Source organism: Xyrauchen texanus, chromosome 12 (genome assembly GCF_025860055.1).
Source record: "Xyrauchen texanus isolate HMW12.3.18 chromosome 12, RBS_HiC_50CHRs, whole genome shotgun sequence".
Taxonomy (NCBI): domain Eukaryota; kingdom Metazoa; phylum Chordata; class Actinopteri; order Cypriniformes; family Catostomidae; genus Xyrauchen; species Xyrauchen texanus.
The window spans coordinates 36,859,787-36,881,928 of NC_068287.1; the positions used below are offsets into that span (position 1 = coordinate 36,859,787).

Consider the following 22,142-nt stretch of genomic DNA (forward strand, 5'->3'; position numbering starts at 1 on the left):
AATTTGAAGGAAAATAAGTAGTTATTTTTTAAATTACTATTATTTTTACATGTACATCATTAGGGTCTCTAAAACCCCAAACATAAAAACAATAAGAACTCAATAGGGGGAGTGGGGACTGCTGTGCATTGAACAAGCACTACACGGATGCCTTTAATGGTTGTGCACTGTCACCATGTCAACAACCGCGTCTCCCGCTGAAAGTGTTTAAATGCGATCCTCCCAATAATATGGATATGGGAAAATGGACCACATGGCTGCGAGCTGGGCCCCGGGAGTTGTAGGCCCCTAGGCTTCTGCCCATATAAGCCTATAAAGAACCTGTTTATCCCCTGTATGTAGGATGCATCCATTCAGAAAAGGCTTTTACAGTGACCACATTTATATGCACTTAGGTAAATTGTTTATTCCAGGATTTTTGCAGAAAGTGGCATTCTGCCACTTGATTCTGCCAAATCGTCGTGAGGACAATTTAAGACATAGCTTTTCAAAGTTTACTTGCTGATAGTTACTGCACGCAATCCACCGCACGGTGTCAGCACACTTAAACATTTACAAAAAGTGGCATCTTTAATTCATCACTTTAAAATCAACACCTCTAAAAATATTTAACTTACTAGTTTGTTGTTGGACGATTAGTGGAGCATCCTGTTCCAAGGATGTGTTTCTTTTTAGGACATGTGTCTGCTTGTTTTACATCCGTCGTCTTCAGTCAGTCATTTAAATGCTGCCATACTGCCAATTTAAGACTTTTTCAAGTCATTGGAGATTTAATTCCTCTGATATCTTTTTGAAATTCATGTGTTTAAGCTCCAGAATTTTACATTTGCGTGCAGTTCGCGACACCTGGCCATTAAAGCACCACACGGCCACAATCCGTAACCATAGCAACAGCTCCAGTACAAACATATGCATTTAGGCTTACAAAATCTTACAAAAAAATATTTTATGCTTATACATGTAGTATTTTTGCCACGTAATAAAGCATTTCACGGTTTTTAACCATGGATTCTAAATTCTTACAGTTAAATTAACCGTATAATCACATCATCCCTAATTCAATTCATATTCTTAAATATTTATACACTTTATCATATTAAACATTCAGAAAAAGCATTAGGGTTAATGTTTCATAAAACAATTTACCCTTACTTGCTCATCTGAAATGCCTGTCTGCTTTCCTCTCCATGAAAAACAACTGATCATTTCTATGGACACCTTTAACATCTTCACTGACTCCTCATATGACTCATGTGATGTATTTCTTGTTATCTAAATTCATACGAAACGTTTTGTGTGGGTAACAGACTTTACAGACCGAAATTGCACGTTGTCTTGAGAGTTTTATTTTTGTAGGGGGCGCTTGACCATTCAAATCCGAACCCTCCATTCATCCGCATTTATATCTAAGAACGCTTTATATCCATTTGGAGACATTTTATACTGAATAGTTCTTTTTAATAAAAAACTGATAATTGTAAGGATTCATACCTGTGAACAAAAATCTGCTTCAGCTCTATCTTTAAAACATTTTTTTAAATCATCATCCATTAATAATAAACGACTGCGAGTTCATGCATCCTGGCCAGTGCTTGGAAAAGTAACAGGTACCACATGACTCCTCCATCAATTTGGGCAAATCCAACTCAGTTGTCTCAATTGCCATGCAATTGCAAGGTATCTCAAAGGAATTTTCAGCGTTGATAAAAATATGTATACAAGGACAGATGCATGATTGGGGGGTCAGACAAATCACACCCTTCACAGCATTGGGGGGACGTGTGCCTCCCGTCTCCCCCAATTGTACACCAGTGCTATAAACTAAACCAATGTAAAATATCGACTGTCCCTTACATCCTCTTATATGCACTTGTACATTATACAAACCAATGTAAAATATCGACTGTCCCTTACATCCTCTTATATGCACTTGTACATTATACAAACCAATGTAAAATATCGACTGTCCCTTACATCCTCTTATATGCACTTGTACATTGGGGAAATCCTTGAGTTTTATGTAAGAGGTAAACCCTACTATTGCAGCGTAATTCCGCTTCAGGTCACGAGAGAAAGTTAAGGAAATAAACATAGCAACAATTCTGTAATATCTGGAAATAAAGTGAACAGAGAATAAAAATAGCAAAGTTTCCTCGGATCCCTTGTTATTTATTTACACAAGCGTTGTAAAGGAAATTACTTTGCTGTAGAGAAAGCTGCTGTATATGGTAATAAATAGAAAGCCGCTAACATGAAAATGCATTCACCGATTTCGAGCCTTAGCAGCTTTCTCTGATGTCCATATAGTCAGACAAATTGAATCACTGAGCCAGGTTTAACAGTAAAAAGTAGCACATTCATTGGGGAAAAATGCAACTGTCAAGTATTTACACTGCTATTGAAAGACATCATTCAATAAACAACTGCACAATTTGTAATAATACTTGCACAGAAGGTTATAATCTCAGCAAGGTCTTAAATTCCTGTCACACCAAGGGGATTTTTATGAAATGGGTTGTAAAATTGTAAACAAGCTAAATTCTTCAGAAGTACTGAAAGCTGGAGGACTTTTTGATTTATGGAGCTTTTCATTTTATTCCTCTGTATCACACATTGAAACAAAATCGTTACTACAGAGTATATGCAATGCTCCATGGACTATTAGCTCAACAATTAATGCCTGGAAAAAAATAATCTTCAATAGTTTCTCAAGCCCATGAGGCTAAAATAAGTGTTATCTTGAGATTTCTCTTTTTCTTATAGTTTTTGAGAGTGGAGTAAAAGCGTCACCCCCTTATACGGAGAAACCAACTTTATAATGTTTATGTGACACTTGAATCCCCACTTCAATCATAACTCAAAGCTGTAATCTTCAGACTGGAGCTAAGAGTGACAGATGTTTTATCTTCTCAAGGGACAACAACTTGACAGAGCCCAGTGATGAAATATGGCCAAAGAAAAGGAACAGAGGGATTAAACCGGATTATATAGTGCTCTTTCACACTCATAGAGCCTCTCTGATGTGTGAATGTGTCTCATGAAAATGCCAGCAGCAACTTTGCCTTCTCAACTGATCAAACGTCTCTATTAAACATCTCTGTTATTCACATCTCTTGTATTTGTCCTGTATGCCTCTCTTTAACATGGCCCACGGACACATTCTTAGCTGTTTACACAGTTTACAGAGTGTAGTGCTGTCACAGAGATCTCAGGTCTCTTATTTTAGTAATATCGCTTAGGGAAAAGAAACAATTTCTGCATAAAATTCCATTAAAAAAAAATAGCTTACAGCACCTTTAATCTTTTGATAGATTCAGGCCACATTCACACTAATACATTTTTGTCTGAAAACACTTTTAATTTGAAAATGCATTGATTTTGCATGTACACCTCTTTTCCACACTAGAACTGCATACGTTTTACTCCGAAAAATGTAACGTTTCAAAAACGCTATCGATTATATAGACATTGTATTTTTTTACAGCTATTCAGTACATCAGCAGTGTTTAGTAATTTGCAGTTATTCGTTATGAGAAGGCATGGTCTGATTGTTTAATTGCTGTTGTTTTTCTCCACAAATTCAGAAGCATGGATTGCAATTATGTGTGTCACGACCTCGCTCACCTGCACCATGTCTCGTGTCGTCTGCACCGTGTTTCGTGTCGTCTGCCCCGTGTTTTCTGTTTCACCCGTCACTAGTCACTTTCCATGTCACACTCCCTTGTTGTCCGCCCGTGTTTTCTGTTTTACCGTTCACGCTCCCTGTCATGTCTTCCTTGTTGTCTGCCCGTGTTTCACTGTCTCTGTGAAAACTACACTTCCCTTCTTCCCGTCGTTTCCGGCCCTGTCTGCATGTTATTGTCCGCACCTGTCTGTCATTTTGTCATTACCGTGTCTCGTTATTTAAACCCCACTGTTTTCCCTTCCCGTTGTCGTGCGTTAACGTTTCGTGTTGCATGGTTACGTTTCATGTTTGCGCTATTTCTGTGACTACTCTCTCTTGGTTTATGTTCCCTGCCTGTTGTTCCCTGTTCATTGGAGGTTACCCTGCTCTTTATGTTCTCTGCCTGTTGTTCCCTGTTCGTTGGAGGTTACCCTGCTCTTCGTGTTCCCTGCTTGTTAACCCGTTCATGTTATCCCTGCCCTTTGTGGATGTTCTCCAGCCTATGTTCATCTGTGTGTTAGTTTAGTTTTTCCCATCGTGGACTTTTCTTTTGTTCCAGTGTTTGTTTATTTTATGTTATCAGTAATAAAAGCCGCATTTGGATCCACACCCCTGTCTGCCTTGTCCTGCTTCCCTCACAAAATCATAACAATGTGGTGTATAAATATGAAAGGAGATGTATGTTTTCCCTCATGATTCTGATAGAGCTCTATGCCCTCCATCAATGACAGACTCTAATATGCTTGAGTTTAACAGGCGTTTCTTATTTGAGAGCTTCTATAATTAAGCAATTGTAACAGCATTTATGTGTGGATTAAATTGTAAAATGTATATGTTTATGTGTGCGTTTTGATGCATTTTATGGACAAAACATTTCCAAAGACATAGGGACACATGTTTATATGACACACAGAGTGCTCATTTACATAATAATTAAGATGTGTATACAAGTAAATGTAAGATTCAGAATACAGAAATAGATCCTCAAAAACTGACAGCTTTGAACTGGACTGTGACCATCTGTAATGGGTTCTGATTGGTGTGTTGTGCTTCTGATAGTCCTGTCATGAGAAGCCATAACCCAATGGCTTGCATCATACTTTCATAAATCTGCTCCATCTCAGGCCTTGTTCTAGACCCCCCGTCTCACTCTTACAATCTGTAATGTCCCCTCCCTTGGAGAAGACAGGTTCTCTGCTTGGATTTTGAACTTGACTTCAGTCATAAAACAGAAGCTTTAATTTCCTAAAGCTATTAAAATAAAAGCAGTTTTAAAACAGCAAATGTTAACAAGAAGTGGCATTGCGACTTCCTCAGGTACCATTGAGGATATTTCTAAACCTCTAACTAGATTTCTCTTTCTCTCATCTCTCTCAGATCTGGTGCAGGCTGGTCACAGCAGCATATAATTATTTCCATGTTACAAACTTCTTCTGGATGTTTGGAGAGGGCTGCTATCTGCACACAGCCATAGTGCTGACCTACTCCACCGATAAACTGAGAAAGTGGATGTTCATCTGCATAGGCTGGTGTAGGTATCTCATGATGTGCTAGTGAAATATCCAAGCTACAGTGTAAGAAGTGAACACATGCAGTTGTTACCTTGAAATATGTTTGATTTTTTTTGGTCATTTAAACACACCGATGTTGTTCCAAAACTGCATGGCTTTCTTTCTTCTGTGGGACACAAAATGTATTCCACTGAATAGAGAAAACAAGATATTAATGATGGGATTTGATTTTATCAAAGGGGCATATATTTGATTGTGTAAAGTGATCGATCAATACCAAACTGGAGCCAGGTTGTTGGATGGGAGGGGTTTAAAAGAAAGAGAGATCCCTGATGTCATCTGAAAAGGAAAGTCATTTCAGGGGCAGAGCAAGTTGCTACATTTTATGAAAGATTAGAAAGACAACCTGTTTTTTTTTTTTTTCATTTGAATAACATGGGTAGGTATATAAAGTGTGTGCAATAAGACCAGGAACGAGCATTAAGAAAGTAAATAAGTTCAATTTAGATTTTTTTTATGTTGACTTTAATGTAACAACATCAATAAATAAAGTATTGTCAATTACTGACTTGAAAAACACACCCTACTCTAATAAGGACTTCAATTGGATCCATTTTTCCTCTGAAATAAGGGCAACTGATTATGCGAGTAAACAAGCCTTGAGTTTTTCTAAAAGAAATTCAATGGTATATTGCAAATGAGTCATTGCAGATGATTTAACAAGAAGCTCTTTAAATAAATCAATTATACAGTTTGTACAATGCCTTTGATTTTCAAATTAATGAGAGTGGGTGGAAATTTGATCTGTTTTTCACTTTTTACAGGTATTCCATTCCCCATTATTGTTGCATGGGCCATTGGCAAACTATACTACGACAACGAAAAGTGAGTTGTTGTTGTCGTGTTCTCCTCTGTATAACTCTGTATAATAAGGTTAGATTAACTCCAATTATCTGTGTCATCTACCCTTGCCTCTGGTAATTAAACAATCGATCCATGATAACGGCAGACAAATGTATGTACTTAACGCCTTCTGCTTGGGAAATGTACAGTGTGTTGTGTGTACTGCGTTTAATGCAACAATTTGCATTAGAATGAATCAATGGACAATTTATGCTGATTTCCTCGCTGTTTGTAATATTATTATGCATCTAATATTAGAACAATGTTTATTCCCTATACCCTGTAAAAAAAACAAAGATGAAAGCTCTGGAGCGCTTAAAAAATAAACAGATACATTTTTCACACAAGCTTTACAGAGTCTCTGTTAGGAGTTAGAAAAGCTATTTGATTTTCCTTCAAAGAACCGTAATGTTCCTTACTGTACACTATTTTATAGTGTACCCAAAAATGTGTCACAGGTCTTTTTTAATATCACGGACAGCAGGGAAAACAATGCTAAATGCAAATAATACAATCCATTTACCTATTTAATATTGTATAACTAAGAGGAGAACGCTTCCCATATCTTTTGTTGTCAATCGAACTCTATTTTGCCGCAAATTCATGTGAAGTGAGTCATATTAGGCAGATGCCATCATGGAAAGGTTACACGACATACCCTCTTCCTCGAAAAAAATAATTAACAAAACTGCAGCAGGGTAAAAGAAAATATGACCCAGGCTAAATTAAATACAAGTTACATTTGCGACTGTGTTCAGTTGCCACGCCACGTTAAATGTAAAACCTGGGCCCTGAAACAAAGCCAGTAAAAGAAGTAGTCCACCCAAAAATGAAAATTCTCTCATCATTTACTCACTCTCGTGCCATCCCAGATGTGTATGACTTACTTTCTAATGAAGAACACAAATTAAGACTTTTAGAAGAATATCTCAGCTCTGTTGATCCATACAATGCAAGTGAATGTTGACCAGAACTTTGAATCTTCAAAAAGCACATAAAGTCAGCATAAAAGTAATTAATATGACTTCAGTGAAGCAATAAGATAGGTGTGGATGAGAAACAGATATATATATATATATAATCTTATATATATATATAAATTAAAAATATATAAATTAAAAATATATAAAGTCCTTTTTTTGCAATTAATTCTCCTCCCTGCTCAGTAGGTGGTGATATGCACAAATAACTGAATCACTAAAAACACAAGAATAATGTGAAAGTGGAGATTTATTAGTACAAAATGATGTAAATAATGATCTGTTTCTCACCCCCACTTATCATATCCCTTCTGTAGTGCCATTTGAATTAATTTAATGCTGCCTTTGTGTGCTTTCTGAGCGTAAAGGTTTTGGTGCCTATTCACTTGCATTCTGTGAACCAACAGAGCTGTACACTTGTACATTGAAGCAAGATCATGCTTTATTCATGCCTTCTGTCACAACATATTACATTCTGCGTGAATTTAGTTCAGTGAAGTTGCAGCATTGTCAAAATAATTTAGAAAATTAGTCTGTACACTAAGGGTAAATTGAAAATAATCTCTGTGTTTGGAAGCTTGTTGTCCATAAAACAATGCCGCTTGCATCTGTCAAACGCTGTGTACGTGCCAACCTTGCACATGCAGAAATGCTCACAATCGCAATATAGGCAGGGCAAAATATTTGCACTTATTGATGTTTACAAGGATTTATACACAGGGTTTGGATGGTTACTTTTAAAATGTATTACACTACAGATTACAGAATAAAGGCTGTAAAATGTCATTTGTATCATATTCCGTTAGATTACTCAAGGTCAGTAATGTATTCTAAATACTTTGGATTACTTCTTCAGCACTGGTAGATTTTTTCCCTTGTTTTGACTATAAAAACTCTGCCAGTACATTAAGACAAAATACACATGATAAAAATACATTCATTGAAAAACCTAAATATCTTATGCAGTGTTGTTTCTAAAACAATATAAATCTAACTGATCATGTTTTAAGGATTTTTAAATATTTTTACGGGAAAACAATACAAAAATGATCATGAAGGATCATTGCCATAATATCAAAGGTCTTACTATAAAAAAAAATTATGATCCAGCGTGAATTTTCTTGATAAAAAATATGATCGGGCCTGGTCACATGTGCATGTAAAATGGCTCGAAATAGCATTTTAGCTTAGCGTAAAGCTAATAATTTACACAAGGTTTATTTATATTCCTTGTGCTCCAAACTTACTTCTCTGTCTGCTCGTATGAATGTAACACATCATAAGAAAGTGTTTCGCCACTGTTCAAATGCACTTTTGTATAAATGTTTTGAAAGGACTAAATATTAAATGAAACAAATGACAATAAAATGCAAAGAAATTGACTTGAGTTTGAAACGTACCCACCATAAAACATACTCATAAAAGTATTTTTTTTCCAAAAAGTTACTCAAGTAAATGTAATGGAGTTAATGTAGCACGTTACTACCCACCTCTGGCAATGACAAGGTCATAGGTCTGATTCCCAGGAAACACACACACTGATAATATGTAAACCTTGAATATATTTTAAGTCACTTTGGATAATGTATCAATTGTACACTTGAAGAAAACATGCCTGCCAGTACTGTTTAATTTTGGCTTCTTGATCACTAAGAAGGAGTCTGAATTTCTGTGCAGGTGCTGGTTTGGGAAGCGGGCCGGCATTTACACTGATTATATTTACCAGGGTCCCATGATCCTGGTGCTACTGGTGAGTAAGCATTGTTTTGATTCATTTCAACATGCAGTTGTAACTACATAAATGTGTCATAAGATTTGGTGCGTGTGGGCAATCGATCAGGTTGTTTCTCTTTCTCCATCAGTGAAGTAGTTTATTGTGTCCTCCAAGATTTCATAATAATAGCTGGAATAAGAATGTGAGACGGTTAGTGCTTTATTACTTCTCTCTCTCTCTCTCTCTCTCTCTCTCTCTCTCTCTCTAGATTAACTTCATTTTTCTCTTCAACATTGTAAGGATCCTAATGACTAAACTGAGAGCCTCCACCACTTCAGAAACTATTCAGTACAGGTGAGAAAGAGACTTAATCCCAATTTGCATATGTCCACTGAGTAATAAAAGTGTGTATTACACTGGTAATAGGATAATACATATAAAATATTGTGAAGAAAAAATTGTTTCTTAGTACAACAGACCTATTTTTCCCCACATACTTTTTATTGTATATATCAGTGTCTACCTAAATTCAAATTTAGACCACACGTTCCTCACCACTGTTCTCTAATTTTTCCTTTTTTTTTTTTCTTTTTTTTTTTATCTTCTGCTTTAGGCACTTTTGATATCATTTTCAATTTGCTTTGAATTTAGATGCAAATATCTCAATTTTGTTTACTTTTTTTAAAGGATAGTATGTGGATAGGAACACAACCAGGTACTAAGTATTTAGTACAGGTGAAACAATCTGTACAAAAATAGACTATTTAGTAAAGTCAGATAGCAGAAGGAACAGGTTTAGCAATTTTGATTTTAAAGCTTTTATATATTTTCGAGTTCTGGTACACTGAAAATGTATAAAAAGCTGTTAACCGTGTCAAAGCTGTGACATGACAAATGAAAGTAGGAACTGATGGATGGATTATTTGTTTATGATTAATGTATTGGGCATGGAGAAGGAGAGAAAGAGAGATTATCTGTATGTGTATATGATGCTAAAATGTCCTCCAGCTAGATGACTAATGTCTTTGACAGTCACAGTCAGTGGCCCATGGCAAATACAATACATACTGCTTAAACCAAATGTATCTCAATGTCATCCTATTCAACACATTTGTGTATTAGGCAGTGTGACATTAGCCACAGTGGTAAAGAACATTTGCGGTGTCAAGTTGTGAATTACAGTTTTCAATCACAGTTGTCATGCCCAAATGGAACATTGTCAATTATAATGCTGAGATTTTTGATAGGCATGATACGTTATTTGATGATTTAGTTGATTTTCATCTCTTTACCTCTTGTCCTTACAGGAAAGCAGTGAAGGCCACACTGGTTCTTCTGCCTCTCCTGGGTATCACCTATATGCTCTTCTTCGTCAACCCTGGCGAGGATGAAATCTCACAGATCGTCTTTATCTACTTCAACTCTTTCCTAGAGTCTTTTCAGGTAAACAAACACACTTTTGACCTATTTGTAGTTATGTTCAACAAAAACGTTCCAGCATTGGAAAAATATTTATGTTAAAGCTGAAGCTGAACTTTTTCGACGTTAAAAGACTTTCTCCTGTCTCAGCTTAATATACAGAGATAACTGAATGCTAATTATTTAGTTATTTGTTGGTTGATTTCCTGAAACTGTAAACACTGTATCTATTTAGCTCTATAAAAAATTGCTCTGTTTTGTACAGCCTGTCCAGCCCGACACAGCAACACACAGGTGGCATTAAGCTAAATCCACATTAATCTGGACACATTTGAAAACGTCTCGGTTACCTAGGTAACCTCGGTTCTCTCTAGATGAGGGAACGAGTATTGCATAAGCTAGCTTACGCTACGGGAAAGATTCATCTTTTCTGAGATATTGAAGCCAAAAAATTATCCTTAATTTTGTATCATTTGTCAACGCAGTGCAGCAACTGCAGACCTTGAGCGGGCTAGCTAGCGAGCTCATTGGTTGCTCTGCGGCAACTGCTGCAGCCTATAGACGAACTTGCTTGAACTCGCGCCCAATGAGAGGCGCCCGCGCGCTCACTGTCCCAAAGCCCGCCAGAATGGCCGTGGCTAGGGTGCATATAAGCGCAGTTCGTAGGCTGGAACCCTGGTTTTCATTGAATGAAGCGAAAATCGCTTGTGGCGCGAGCACGGCCAGCTACGCAATACTCGTTCCCTCATCTAGAGAGAACCGAGGTTACGTAGGTAACCGAGACGTTCTCTTACGAGAGGTTCTCTCGTATTGCGTAAGCTAGCTTAAGCTACGGGAACCCATTGTCAATGCCGTGCGTGCCAAGCATCCACTGCATGAGCCCCAGGGGGGTGGGGGGACCCAGGGGAACCCTTGTGAGTGGGGAAATAATATTTGGCCGGCAAGAGTGCGGGTCAGTGTGTGTGTGTGATACATAAGCACATAGTGGGAAGGGAAAAACAGAGCGGCGGTGCCGGTCTGTGTGGAATGTGTCCCATTAGTGCAGCTCACCAGGGGAGCTGTAGCGTATTAAACCACTAGTAGTTTTGTCTGCAGAGCGGGCACTTCCAGATTGTAAAATCTGACAAAGGTGGAGGGGGAAGCCCAGCCCGCTGCCACACATATGTCCTGAATGGAAATCCCGCTGGACCATGCCCACGAGGAGGCCATGCCTCTGGTGGAGTGAGCCCTAATGCCTAACGGGCATGGCAGGTCTTTCGACGCGTACGCGGCAGCAATAGCGTCCACTATCCATCTAGACAGTGTCTGTTTCGAGGTGGCGAGACCCTTGGTGCGCCCTCCGAACGAAACGAAAAGCTGCTCAGCGCATCTGAAAGAGGCGGAGCGCGCAGTATACAATCTCAGTGCTTTGACTGGGCAAAGGAGATTTGTGTCGCGTTCGCTATCGGATGCTGGCAGAGCCGATAGGGAAATAATCTGTGCTCTGAAAGGAGTACCGATCACCTTGGGGACATAGCCGTGTCTAGGCTTTAAAATGACCTTGGAGTCACTTGGTCCAAACTCCATACACGCAGCTCTGACAGACAGCGCGTGAAGGTCTCCCACACGTTTAACTGATGACAGGGCAGTCAGAAAAACGGTTTTGAGTGAAAGGTATTTCAAATCCACGGATTCAAGCGGTTCGAAAGGGGGGGCTTTCATAGCTTCCAGACCTACAAAAAGATCCCAGATAGGAACCGATGGGAGGCGCGGGGGGTTCATCCTTCTAGCTCCCCTGAGGAAGCGGATGACCAGCTCGTTTTTTCCCCGTGACTGGCCATGCAGGGGTTCGGCGAACGCCGCGACGGCCGCCACGTACACTTTGAGCATGGATGGGGATCTGCCCTTATCCAACAGCTCTTGTAAAACCACGAGCAGTGATGACACCTCACATGTGTCATCACTGGGGTCCAGGTCCAGGTCTCTGTCGGTGCACCATTTTGAAAACACCGACCATTTGGACGCATAGAGTCTTCTCGTGGAAGGGGCTCTAGCGTGTATGATAGTGTTCATTACTCCTTCTGGCAAAGCGACGGGTAGTCGTTGATCACCCACGCGTGCAGCGCCCAGCGCTCTGGGTGGGGATGCCAGATCGTGCCGCAAGCTTGAGAGAGGAGATCTGCTCTCACTGGGATGGGCCACGGGGCTGTCAGTGACAGCTGCGTAAGCTCCGGGAACCATGTCTGATTCTCCCAGCGCGGGGCTATGAGGAGCACCGAGTGACGCGTTTCCCTGATCCTCTGCATTACCTGTGGCAATAGTGAGACGGGAGGGAAGGCGTAAAGCGGGCGGTTGGGCCAGTCCTGGGCCAGCGCGTCCTCACTGTTCGAGAAAAATACTGGGCAGTGAGAGTTCTCTTCTGATGCGAAGAGGTCTATCTCTGCTCTGCCGAATATTTGCCATAATTTCTGGACTGTTTGAGCGTGCAGGGACCATTCCCCTGGGGGAACATTGTCTCTGGACAGTCTGTCTGGGCCGTCGTTCAGGTGGCCTGGCACGTGCGTCGCCCTCAGCGAGCGCAGGTGGCCCTGGGACCAACTTAGTATGCGTTTTGTCAGATGGAAGAGGTTCCTGGATCTGACACCACCCTGACGGTGTAGATAGGATACCACAGATCTGTTGTCCGAACGGACCAGGACGTGGTGACCCTGAATGACCAGGAGGAAGCGCACGAGCGCGTACTCGACCGCTATCATTTCCAGACAATTTATGTGAAGGAGCTTTTCCTGAACTGACCATAGGCCGAAAACCGGCGAGCCCTCGCAGACCTTGCCCCAACCCGCGTTGGACGCGTCTGTCGAGATGACTTTTCGGTGAGATACAGCTCCCATCGTCACTCCCCGCTGATATCATTCGGCCACCGTCCAGGGCTGCAGAGCTGATATACAGGTCTGAGTCACTCTGATCGGCTGGTGGCCTGTGGCCCACGCCTGGCGAGACGCGCAGGTGTTCAGCCAATGCTGAAGCGGGCGCATGCACAGTAAACCCAGCTGAAGTACTGCTGCGGCTGAGGCCATGTAACCTAACACTCTCTGACATTTTTTCAGAGGCGTGAGGCTGTTCATCTGAAAAGACGCGGCTAGTCGCTGAACACGGCGTGTAGATAAGCGAGCCATCATCGCCATGGAGTCTAGTTCTATTCCAAGAAAGGAAATTGCCTGACTGGGCTGTAGTGAGCTCTTGGTCCAATTGACTGCAAGACCCAGACTGTTCAGATGACTGAGGAGAACTGTCCTGTGAGACAGAAGCTCCGTATGTGACTGTGCCAAAATCAGCCAATCATCCAAATAGTTCAGAATCCATGCACTTCGTGAAAGTACGGGGTGCTAAGGACAGGCCGAACGGAAGGACGGTGTATTGATAAACCTGACCGTCGAAGGCGAATCTCAAGAATGGCCTGTGACGGGGATTTATCTGAATCTGAAAATAGGCATCTTTCAGATCGAGAGAAATAAACCAGTCCCCCTGGCACACATGCGCGAGGAGTTTCCTGATTGTAAGCATTTTGAACGGTCTTTTTGCAAGCACCTTGTTCAAAACCCTGAGATCTAATATTGGTCTGAGGACGCCGTCTTTCTTGGGGACAAGAAAATAACGGCTGTAAAACCCCGACTCGCTCAGTGAAGGCGGCACTCTCTCTATGGCCCTTTTGCACAGAAGGTTTGCTATTTCTGAAGGCTGCAGGCTGCTTCCGTGTTCACAGTAGTTTCGAGCCGCGCCCTGAAGCGGGGAGGGCGGCAATCGAACTGTAGCAAATAGCCCTGTTTTATTGTGCTTAACACCCATTTGCATATCCCTGGGATAGCTTCCCATGCTTTGAAGCGTAACGCTAGAGGGTGAATGGCCGAGTCAGCCCTGATTGCCGTACACAGCGGGCTGAACAGAATGTGTGGCGTGCTTATTGTGCTTATGCATGACTGCTCGCAGACAGCAGGGACATGCTGTTCTGTGAGTGACTTCCGATTGAGATGAATGGGGAAAGAGTCACATCTGTTAAGTGATGCGCGAGCATAGTCACGGGCATGGGACTTACACATAGAGAGGTGTTTGCTGGCCGTGTGACAGAGCGGGCAGAGAGGGGACGCGCGCACGGATTCGTGGGCGCATTTATTGACTCTAACACTCGAGGGGGCTGTGCCCGCTTTATGTGAGTGTGCTCTGATAGGAACACGGGAAGTGTAATGCTTGTGTGTAGGGGTGAACACTGGATTGTGGGCACATTTTCTACACATAAGACATGTTTGCTCTCTGATAGGGACACAGGAAGTGTAATGCTTGTGTGTAGGGGTGAACACTGGATTGTGGGCACATTTTCTACACATAAGACATGTTTGCTCTTTACAAGATCTTTTTGTGTCGCCGTGAAAACGGCGTTTGAGTGCAGGCAAGCGGGTAGTAACACCGGCTTGTTGGCTGCTGAATTCACCACTGTAGTAGCCTGAGAGAAGGGGACTGACAGGGGGCGAAGCTTTGACGGTGGTCCGGCTGCGGCGGGACTGAGCCGTCGTTTTTTCAACAAAGCTAGGAGGACTTCGGTTGTTCAGGTTTCAGCGCAATCTTAGGCTGAGGCCCGCGGGGGGGCGGCGGTTTGCGGCGGCTGTCTGAGCGCGATCTGGGGCGGCCGCCCTATCGACGCTGGGAAGTCTGGCTTTGTTGAGCTGGGCGCTGTGAAGATGCTCGTGCAGGAGGCTGGTTACGTGGGCGGCCTGCAGAGGAGCTAGCGCGGCGAGGCAGGAAGAGATTCATGGCTTGGGTGGCTTTCTGGACTTCCGAAAAACGGTCAACAATGCCACTTACCACGGAACCAAAGAGACCGGATGGAGAGAGTGGGGCGTTGAGGAACGTGGAGCGCTCAGCTTCTCCCATGTCGGCTAGCGTTAGCCACAGGTGTCTCTCGGTTACAGTCAGCGAGGCCATGCACTTCCCTAGGGCTTGAGCTGCAGCTTTGGTGGCGCGAAGGGAGAGGTCCGTCGTGCTCCTTAGATCTGTAACAGCCTCTGGGTGCCTGCCTTTCTCATCCCATTCCCGAAGAAGGTCCGCTTGGAGGATCTGCAAGACGGCCATGGAATGCAGAGCAGATGCGGCTTGGCCGGCGGTGGAATAGGCGCGGCCAACACAGGCGGAAGTAGTTCTGCAGGCCTTAGACGGGAGCACTGGCTTAGACCGCCATCTCGCGGAGGGCGGGCAAAGGTGTGCTGCTACCGAATCCTCGACCGGGGGGATGGAAGAGTAGCCCTTCTCGGTGGCGCCGTCCACTGAAGCGAGAGCGGTGGAGACGTGGGATCGAATCCTGGCCGAGAGAGGCACGTTCCACGATTTAGAGAGCTCGGCGTGGAGCAGGAAGGGAGCGGCCCGGGCCGCGGGCGCCGCGCGGTGACGGCTTTGAAGAAAGCAGCCGTCGAGTCTGTTGGGAGGCTGCTCAGGGGGCGGTGACCACTCGAACCCGAGGCGGTCGGCGGCCTGTGTGAGGAGGCGTATCAGTTCCCCTTCGACTCCGGCGCGGGTCCTGCTGGATTCCTGGGCCGATGAGGAGGCTTGTGACCACTCCTCACTGTTCGAAGCCATGATGGAACAGCAGCCCTTGTCCTCCGCCTCGCTCTCCGAGGTGGCAGCACTGCGGCCGCTCGGCGGCAACTGCGCTGGCGCCGGGGCGGGGAGGGTGAACGCGATGCTCGAGGGAGAGGCTCCGGCGAGACAGTCGCTTCTAAACCCAGTTCCGGCAGCCTTTGGGAGCGGCGCTTCTTCTGGCGCGGCGAAACAGAAGGCGGCGTGGTGGCTTCGGTCCTGAGCGCTTCGAGTCGAGCCCGCAGGTTCGACATCGGAAGCTCCCCGCAGAGGTCGCATCCGCTGTCAGCGAAGGCGAGCTCTGCATGCCCCAGTCCCAGGCAGAGAGCGCAGATGATGTGGCGGTCTCCGGCGCTGAGAGGGGTGCGGCATGAACCGCAGGTGCGAGGCATCTTTAAAAAGACGCTCGTGCTCTTTTGTGAAGTTCACTGAGGAACTAGTTTGCTTTAAAAAGGACACATCGCCGGATGGCATAGCTCGCAGGATGGCTGAAGGTGGCGGCGGCCGGCTTCTTCGAGTGCTGTCCAAGCTTGCTTGATGCCCCTCGAACGGCGACGCGGCTTCTTGCAGTTTCAGAGATGCGAAAAGCTTCGCTGAAGAGATGAAAATCAGGGTTCCAGCCTACGAACTGCGCTTATATGCACCCTAGCCACGCCCATTCTGGCGGGCTTTGGGACAGTGAGCGCGCGGGCGCCTCTCATTGGACGCGAGTTCACGCAAGTTCGTCTATAGGCTGCAGCAGTTGCCGCAGAGCAACCAATGAGCTCGCTAGCTAGCCCGCTCAAGGTCTGCAGTTGCTGCACTGCGTTGACAAATGATACAAAATTAAGGATAATTTTTTGGCTTCAATATCTCAGAAAAGATTAATCTTTCCCGTAGCGTAAGCTAGCTTACGCAATACGAGAGAACCTCTCGTAAGAGAACAACATTTTCATTTTCAGAATGCTCTCCGTCCACACTGCCATTTTCAAGAATTTTTCAAAAGATGCGCATCCACACTGAAACATATGAAACCCTTTAATATCCTCTTACAGCTTTCGCGAAAAATCACTGTTCCGTGTATGGTCTGAAATGCAATTATCTTCGAGTTCCACAATTGTGACAGCAATTCTGAGTAAACTTCCTGTCCCCTTTCAGAAACTAAATGACCAAAATATAGAAAAAAAATATGCATTTTCAAACGAAAATGTATTAGTGTGGACGTGGTCTAAGTTACAGCTGGGACAACATAGAGTATTTGTTTCGTTGGGAATATTCTGGAAAGCGGTTTTAAAACAATGGTTATTTTTGCAATTCCGTTTGGTGACACTTGTCAAATTTTACACTTCAGCCTTAACTGAAATAACAATAAAATGGTAGTTTTCCAAAACAAATTCAACATTAGTTAATGCATTAGGTATCATGAACTAACTATGAACAATATATGTTTTACAGCATTTATTAAGCTTTATTAATGTTAGTTAATACAAATACAATTGTTCATTGTTAGTTCATGTTAGTTTATTGTGCATTAACTGATGTTAATATTTACAACTTTTGATTTAAAAAAAATATTACATTAACCAAGATTAATAAATGCTATAAAAGTATTGCGCATTGTTAATTCATGTTATTAAATGTTAACAAATGAAACATTATTGTAAAGTGTTACCATAAAACGTAACTAAAACTCTAAATGTGCACTAATACATGAACAGAGACTCTTTCTCAGAGAAATTCTTTTTTTAACCATTTTGTATGGTCATATTTAATTAATTAAAAAAAACACACACATGCACACAAAAGAAAATACAATATAAATAAAGCCATTTATGAACAATTAAATGTAATATTAAACTTAAATTGAAAATCAAAATACATAAAGTAAAAAAGGGACATTTTAAAAACTATGAAAACCCTGGTTATGTTAAAGCAGATCAAAAACATTGCAGACATTGTACAACTCAGAGTTTGATTTACTAAAGTAATATCATTAAGCTTCACCAACTTATTTGGAAATCCTTGTTGAAGTGGTCAAATTCTTACAGCAATCCAGAGTCAACCGTGTCATCCAAAGCACACAAGGTCAACTCTATCCCCCAATTTGCACCATTTGCTTCCTACTGTCACCCCTGGGGTCTCACGCATGTTCAATCCATGTTTTCCTCCAATTCATCTGCCTCCCACAGCTGTCCATATTCCCACAGGAATGAGTCATCTGTGGGGAAAATTGAATGTTACGTACTCAAGTTAGGCAAACATGCTAAATGATTTAACACAATCTGAGTGTTTTAGTCTGGAGACAATCCAAACATTTTTAAAGACCTCATGAAATTAGGATTGGAGTGTTGGGGGTTTTCGTCCTCATGTCTGTTAGCTTTTATGCCATCTATATGCTAGAGTACTAAAAGATGTTGGCAAAATTAACTTGTAGCAGATATACACATTTAACATACAACTTTCTCTTTGGAGAAAACAGACCAAACATATTGATGACTCATTTCAGACTAAACAGATTTTTGTTAATAATGGTTCATGAATGTGATCACCTAAAGCTATTTAAAATATGTCCAGCCTATACTTTGTTTAAATAGGAAACACATCAGCATGGGACAGAAATCTGTGCTTGTAAAGCCATTTCATGGGGTCTTCAAGAATATTCATCTCAGATAAACTCATACATTTGACATAATAATGAATTACAGTAAAATGGTAAAAGCTGTGGATTGGTTCTAAATAAAATCATTATGCATACAAATCTTGACTGTGTTTTGATAGGCTATGTCTTACACATGTGTTTTTTTGTACATTGCGGTTTGGCTTTAGCAATGATGTAATTCATACAGACGTTCCACTTCCCTTGTGAAGGTCATGGAAAATGAGATGTCAAAGGAATATTCTGGGTTCAATACAAGTTAAGCTCAATCGACAGAATTTGTGGCATAATGTTAATTACCACAACAAAAAAAAAATCGACTCATCCCTCCTTTTCTTTAAAAAAAAGCAAAAATCTGGTTATAGAGAGGCACTTACAATGGAAGGGAATGGAACCAATCCATAAACGTTAAAATACACACTGATTCAAAGTATAGCCACAAGACGTAAACAATATCCATTGGAAGTGCCTCACTGTAACCTACATTTTTGGTTTTTAAAAAGAAAATGACTGGTGAGTGATAATAATTTGTTGTTTAAGCATAGTTTGAACCTTAATTGATCATGTAAATAAATAAATTGAACCTATTTACTTTCTTAATGCATATTGCTGGTCTTACTGTACCCAATACATCAGTAACATTATTATACAAAATAATAATAATAATAATAATATGTTTGTCATCATAATCTGTCAAAATATAATATAATAACTTGCTCCTCCTTTGAAATGGCATTCCTTTTTGTGTGCCGTTATAAATCCCTATTACTTTTCAATGCCTCCCCTGCAAACACCTGCCTTCATTCTGAATTATAACACCAACTTTTCATGATCCAATCAATGCCTGATGGATAAATTCAAACAGAACATCCTTTTTACTCGGACAACATCCGATTACGAAAGCAAAAAAGTAAATGTTGTTTCACATTGACTTTAAAGACGGCATTATGGAAAACAAAACATAAGTGTTATTTAGAAAGGCAGGCGTTTAAGTATTTTTTATTTTTTTATTTTTCTTCTTTTCAAGCAAATCTTAAACTTTCTTTTGTTGTCTTTACAGGGTTTCTTTGTGTCAGTGTTCTACTGCTTTTTGAACAGTGAGGTAAGAAAACTCTTTTCCTCTCTTGCTTCTGTTTTTGCCTTCAGCACTAATTTTCCCTTTTTTTGACTCATAAAAACACTCTCTAAGTAATAAATCTGTTCTTTGAAGTGCAATGCAAACAGTGCAAATAATTTGTGCAATTCAGATTTCTTTTGACATTGCTGCCTCATCAGACCTACCCAAAATAGAATTACACTAAGACTCCCACCATTTAACTCTCAGTTTACCCAAAAAGTTTCCCGAAGCACTAAGTAGGACGTTAGTAGCACTTAAGTAGTACTTAATCTCTAAGGCACGTTTCCCAAAAGCATAGTTATCTAAGTAGTTTGTAAAAAATTTCGTAAATTAACAAGAGCTTTGAACCGCTAAGTCCATTAAGTGCAACTTAAGCGTATCGTTTTGGCATCTTTCACAGGTTATCAAAGACAATGGGGCATTCAATAAATTGTATTAACATATTTTGATAATTGGAAAGCCATTGTAAACTATTTCAGAGGATAAAAAGTGTTGAAAAAATTGCATTGAAATCAATAGGCAGTCTCCGCAGTCTGTGCGTGGGACATGATCTAAATTAAAAGACATACTACAGTATAATGTTAGATTATCCTTCTATGATAAGCATAATTGTAATGCAATAGAAAGATTATGTTTTTATTAAACATATTATTTAAGAAGACATACGTGAGTAATGTGACCATGCAGTTTAAAACTTAAATAATTATGCCTAATTAATAATTAAAATGTTGTTGACAAAGGAGATTAAAGTGAGAGTGTGCAGTGAGGAATTCCATCTCTCTCTTCCTCCTCTTCCTCCTTCCTCCGATGGATGTTTCAAATCTGCTCGTCTATAGTCTTTTAACAAGGCAGTAACAAATTACATGATGCGTAATGGCAGTAAGGCTACAAGTAGCCTACACAGTGCCTCATACTCTAACCAGATGATTTATTACTATTTAGACAGGTCTATGAGTTGTTCTGATGCCTGTCATTTAAAAAATGTTCTGTGTGTATTTGTTCGGTTTCCAGCAAAAGGAACAAAACTTTAGGCTACATGAGAGCTCCTTATGATTCACATTGCTTTCATTCACATTACATGCATATAATGCGTCACTTTCTTTGATCTCTATGATTCAGCATCAATCTGAAACTCCGTCTTACTATAGCTGTCATTATTTCTTTAAATTCTGTAATAGTTCATACATTTCGTCACCTTGACAAGGTTACAAACAACTCCATGTTTGTTAGTATTTTCATATTATTTTGAAGTTGAGAAAACAGTCTTCTGGACATACTGGCCAAAGTGATCAGCATTAATTTGGACTGGACAGCTCCCGTAATGAAGCACTTAAATTCAACTTTATAAAGAGCATTGTACATGCTGGATTGGCAAACAGGCATTACTCCATCGTAAAATAATGAGCAACATTAGTTAAGATGATCATAAATGTTAATTTGCAACGTTATCGGGAAACCCAACCAATAACTTTAAAAGCACTCCGCTCAGTGGGGCCTGGGTAGCTCAGCGAGTATTGACACTGATTACTACCCCTGGAGTCACAAGTTCGTATCCAGACTTCAGCCAGGTCTCCTAAGCAACCAAATTGGCCCGGTTGCTAGGGAGGGTAGAGTCACATGAGGTAACCTCCTCGTGGTCGCGATTAGTGGTTCTCGCTCTCAATGGGGCCGGTGGTAAGTTGTGTGTTGATCGTGGAGAGTAGCATGAGCCTCCGCGGTGTCATGCACAATAAGCCACGTGATAAGATGTGCGGATTGACTGTCTCAGAAGCAGAGGCAACTGAGACTTGTCCTCCACCACCTGGATTTAGGTGAGTAACCGCGCCACTACGAGGACATACTAAGTAGTGGAAATTGTGCATTTCAAATTGGGGGAAAATGGAATAAAAAAACACTCCTGTCATAAAATATGAATGCCTGCAAGGGCTAAATCTGGCTTGTATTACATGCCCTTCTGAAAAGGACAGTAAACCTTTGGGAATTCCAGCCAAATATTCCTCTTTAGTGTCAAGCCCAAACCGCAAATACAAACCCATCTTATGCATCTTGTTGATCCCCCGAAGTAAACATACTTATAGGTGCCGTAAATGGATCCAGGATCGGATCAGTCTGTACTGTTTTGTTTGTAATTTCAGCCTTCAAACAAGTCCAAGGTTTGCAGAACAGTGTGGGACCTCATCTAAGGTCACCCTGAATCACAGATAGATATCAGAATACACAAGCAAAGCAGGGAAACAGTATTTTTTAAAGTCAAGCGATAGCATTGATCTGTTCCCGGTATATATGAAAGGGACCCTGCACTTTGAGATGCAAGTCCTCCAAAAAATTCCAACACTGTCGCGGCTTTGATACTTAAGAACGAGTCCTTGGTTCCAACTTGGGTTCACAAAGTGTGCTCAGCTAAAAAGTGTTGGTACCAAATTACAGCTTGGTGCAAATTATTCAAAGTCAAAAGAAAACAGAGAATTTATCTGGCTTGAAAGCACAATGGAGTTTTGAGAGACTTTTATTCAACCAGATGTCCATTTGGTCACTTTCTCTTCATGAATATGACAGTTTTCTGTGCTTGCTCACAGGTTAAAACTATTAAAAGAT

At 41.4% G+C, this 22,142-nt stretch overlaps 1 protein-coding gene across 1 annotated transcript in view; it reads left to right on the plus strand.

The window, feature by feature from the left end:
* Positions 1-22,142, plus strand: part of crhr1 (corticotropin releasing hormone receptor 1) — a 123,554-nt gene that overhangs the window by 91,193 nt on the left and 10,219 nt on the right. The window contains exons 10-15 of the mRNA XM_052138465.1: positions 5,042-5,195; positions 6,000-6,060; positions 8,736-8,808; positions 9,041-9,126; positions 10,080-10,215; positions 19,491-19,532. Coding sequence (XP_051994425.1) covers positions 5,042-5,195; positions 6,000-6,060; positions 8,736-8,808; positions 9,041-9,126; positions 10,080-10,215; positions 19,491-19,532 — 552 coding nt within the window. The remainder of the gene's footprint in view (positions 1-5,041; positions 5,196-5,999; positions 6,061-8,735; positions 8,809-9,040; positions 9,127-10,079; positions 10,216-19,490; positions 19,533-22,142) is intronic.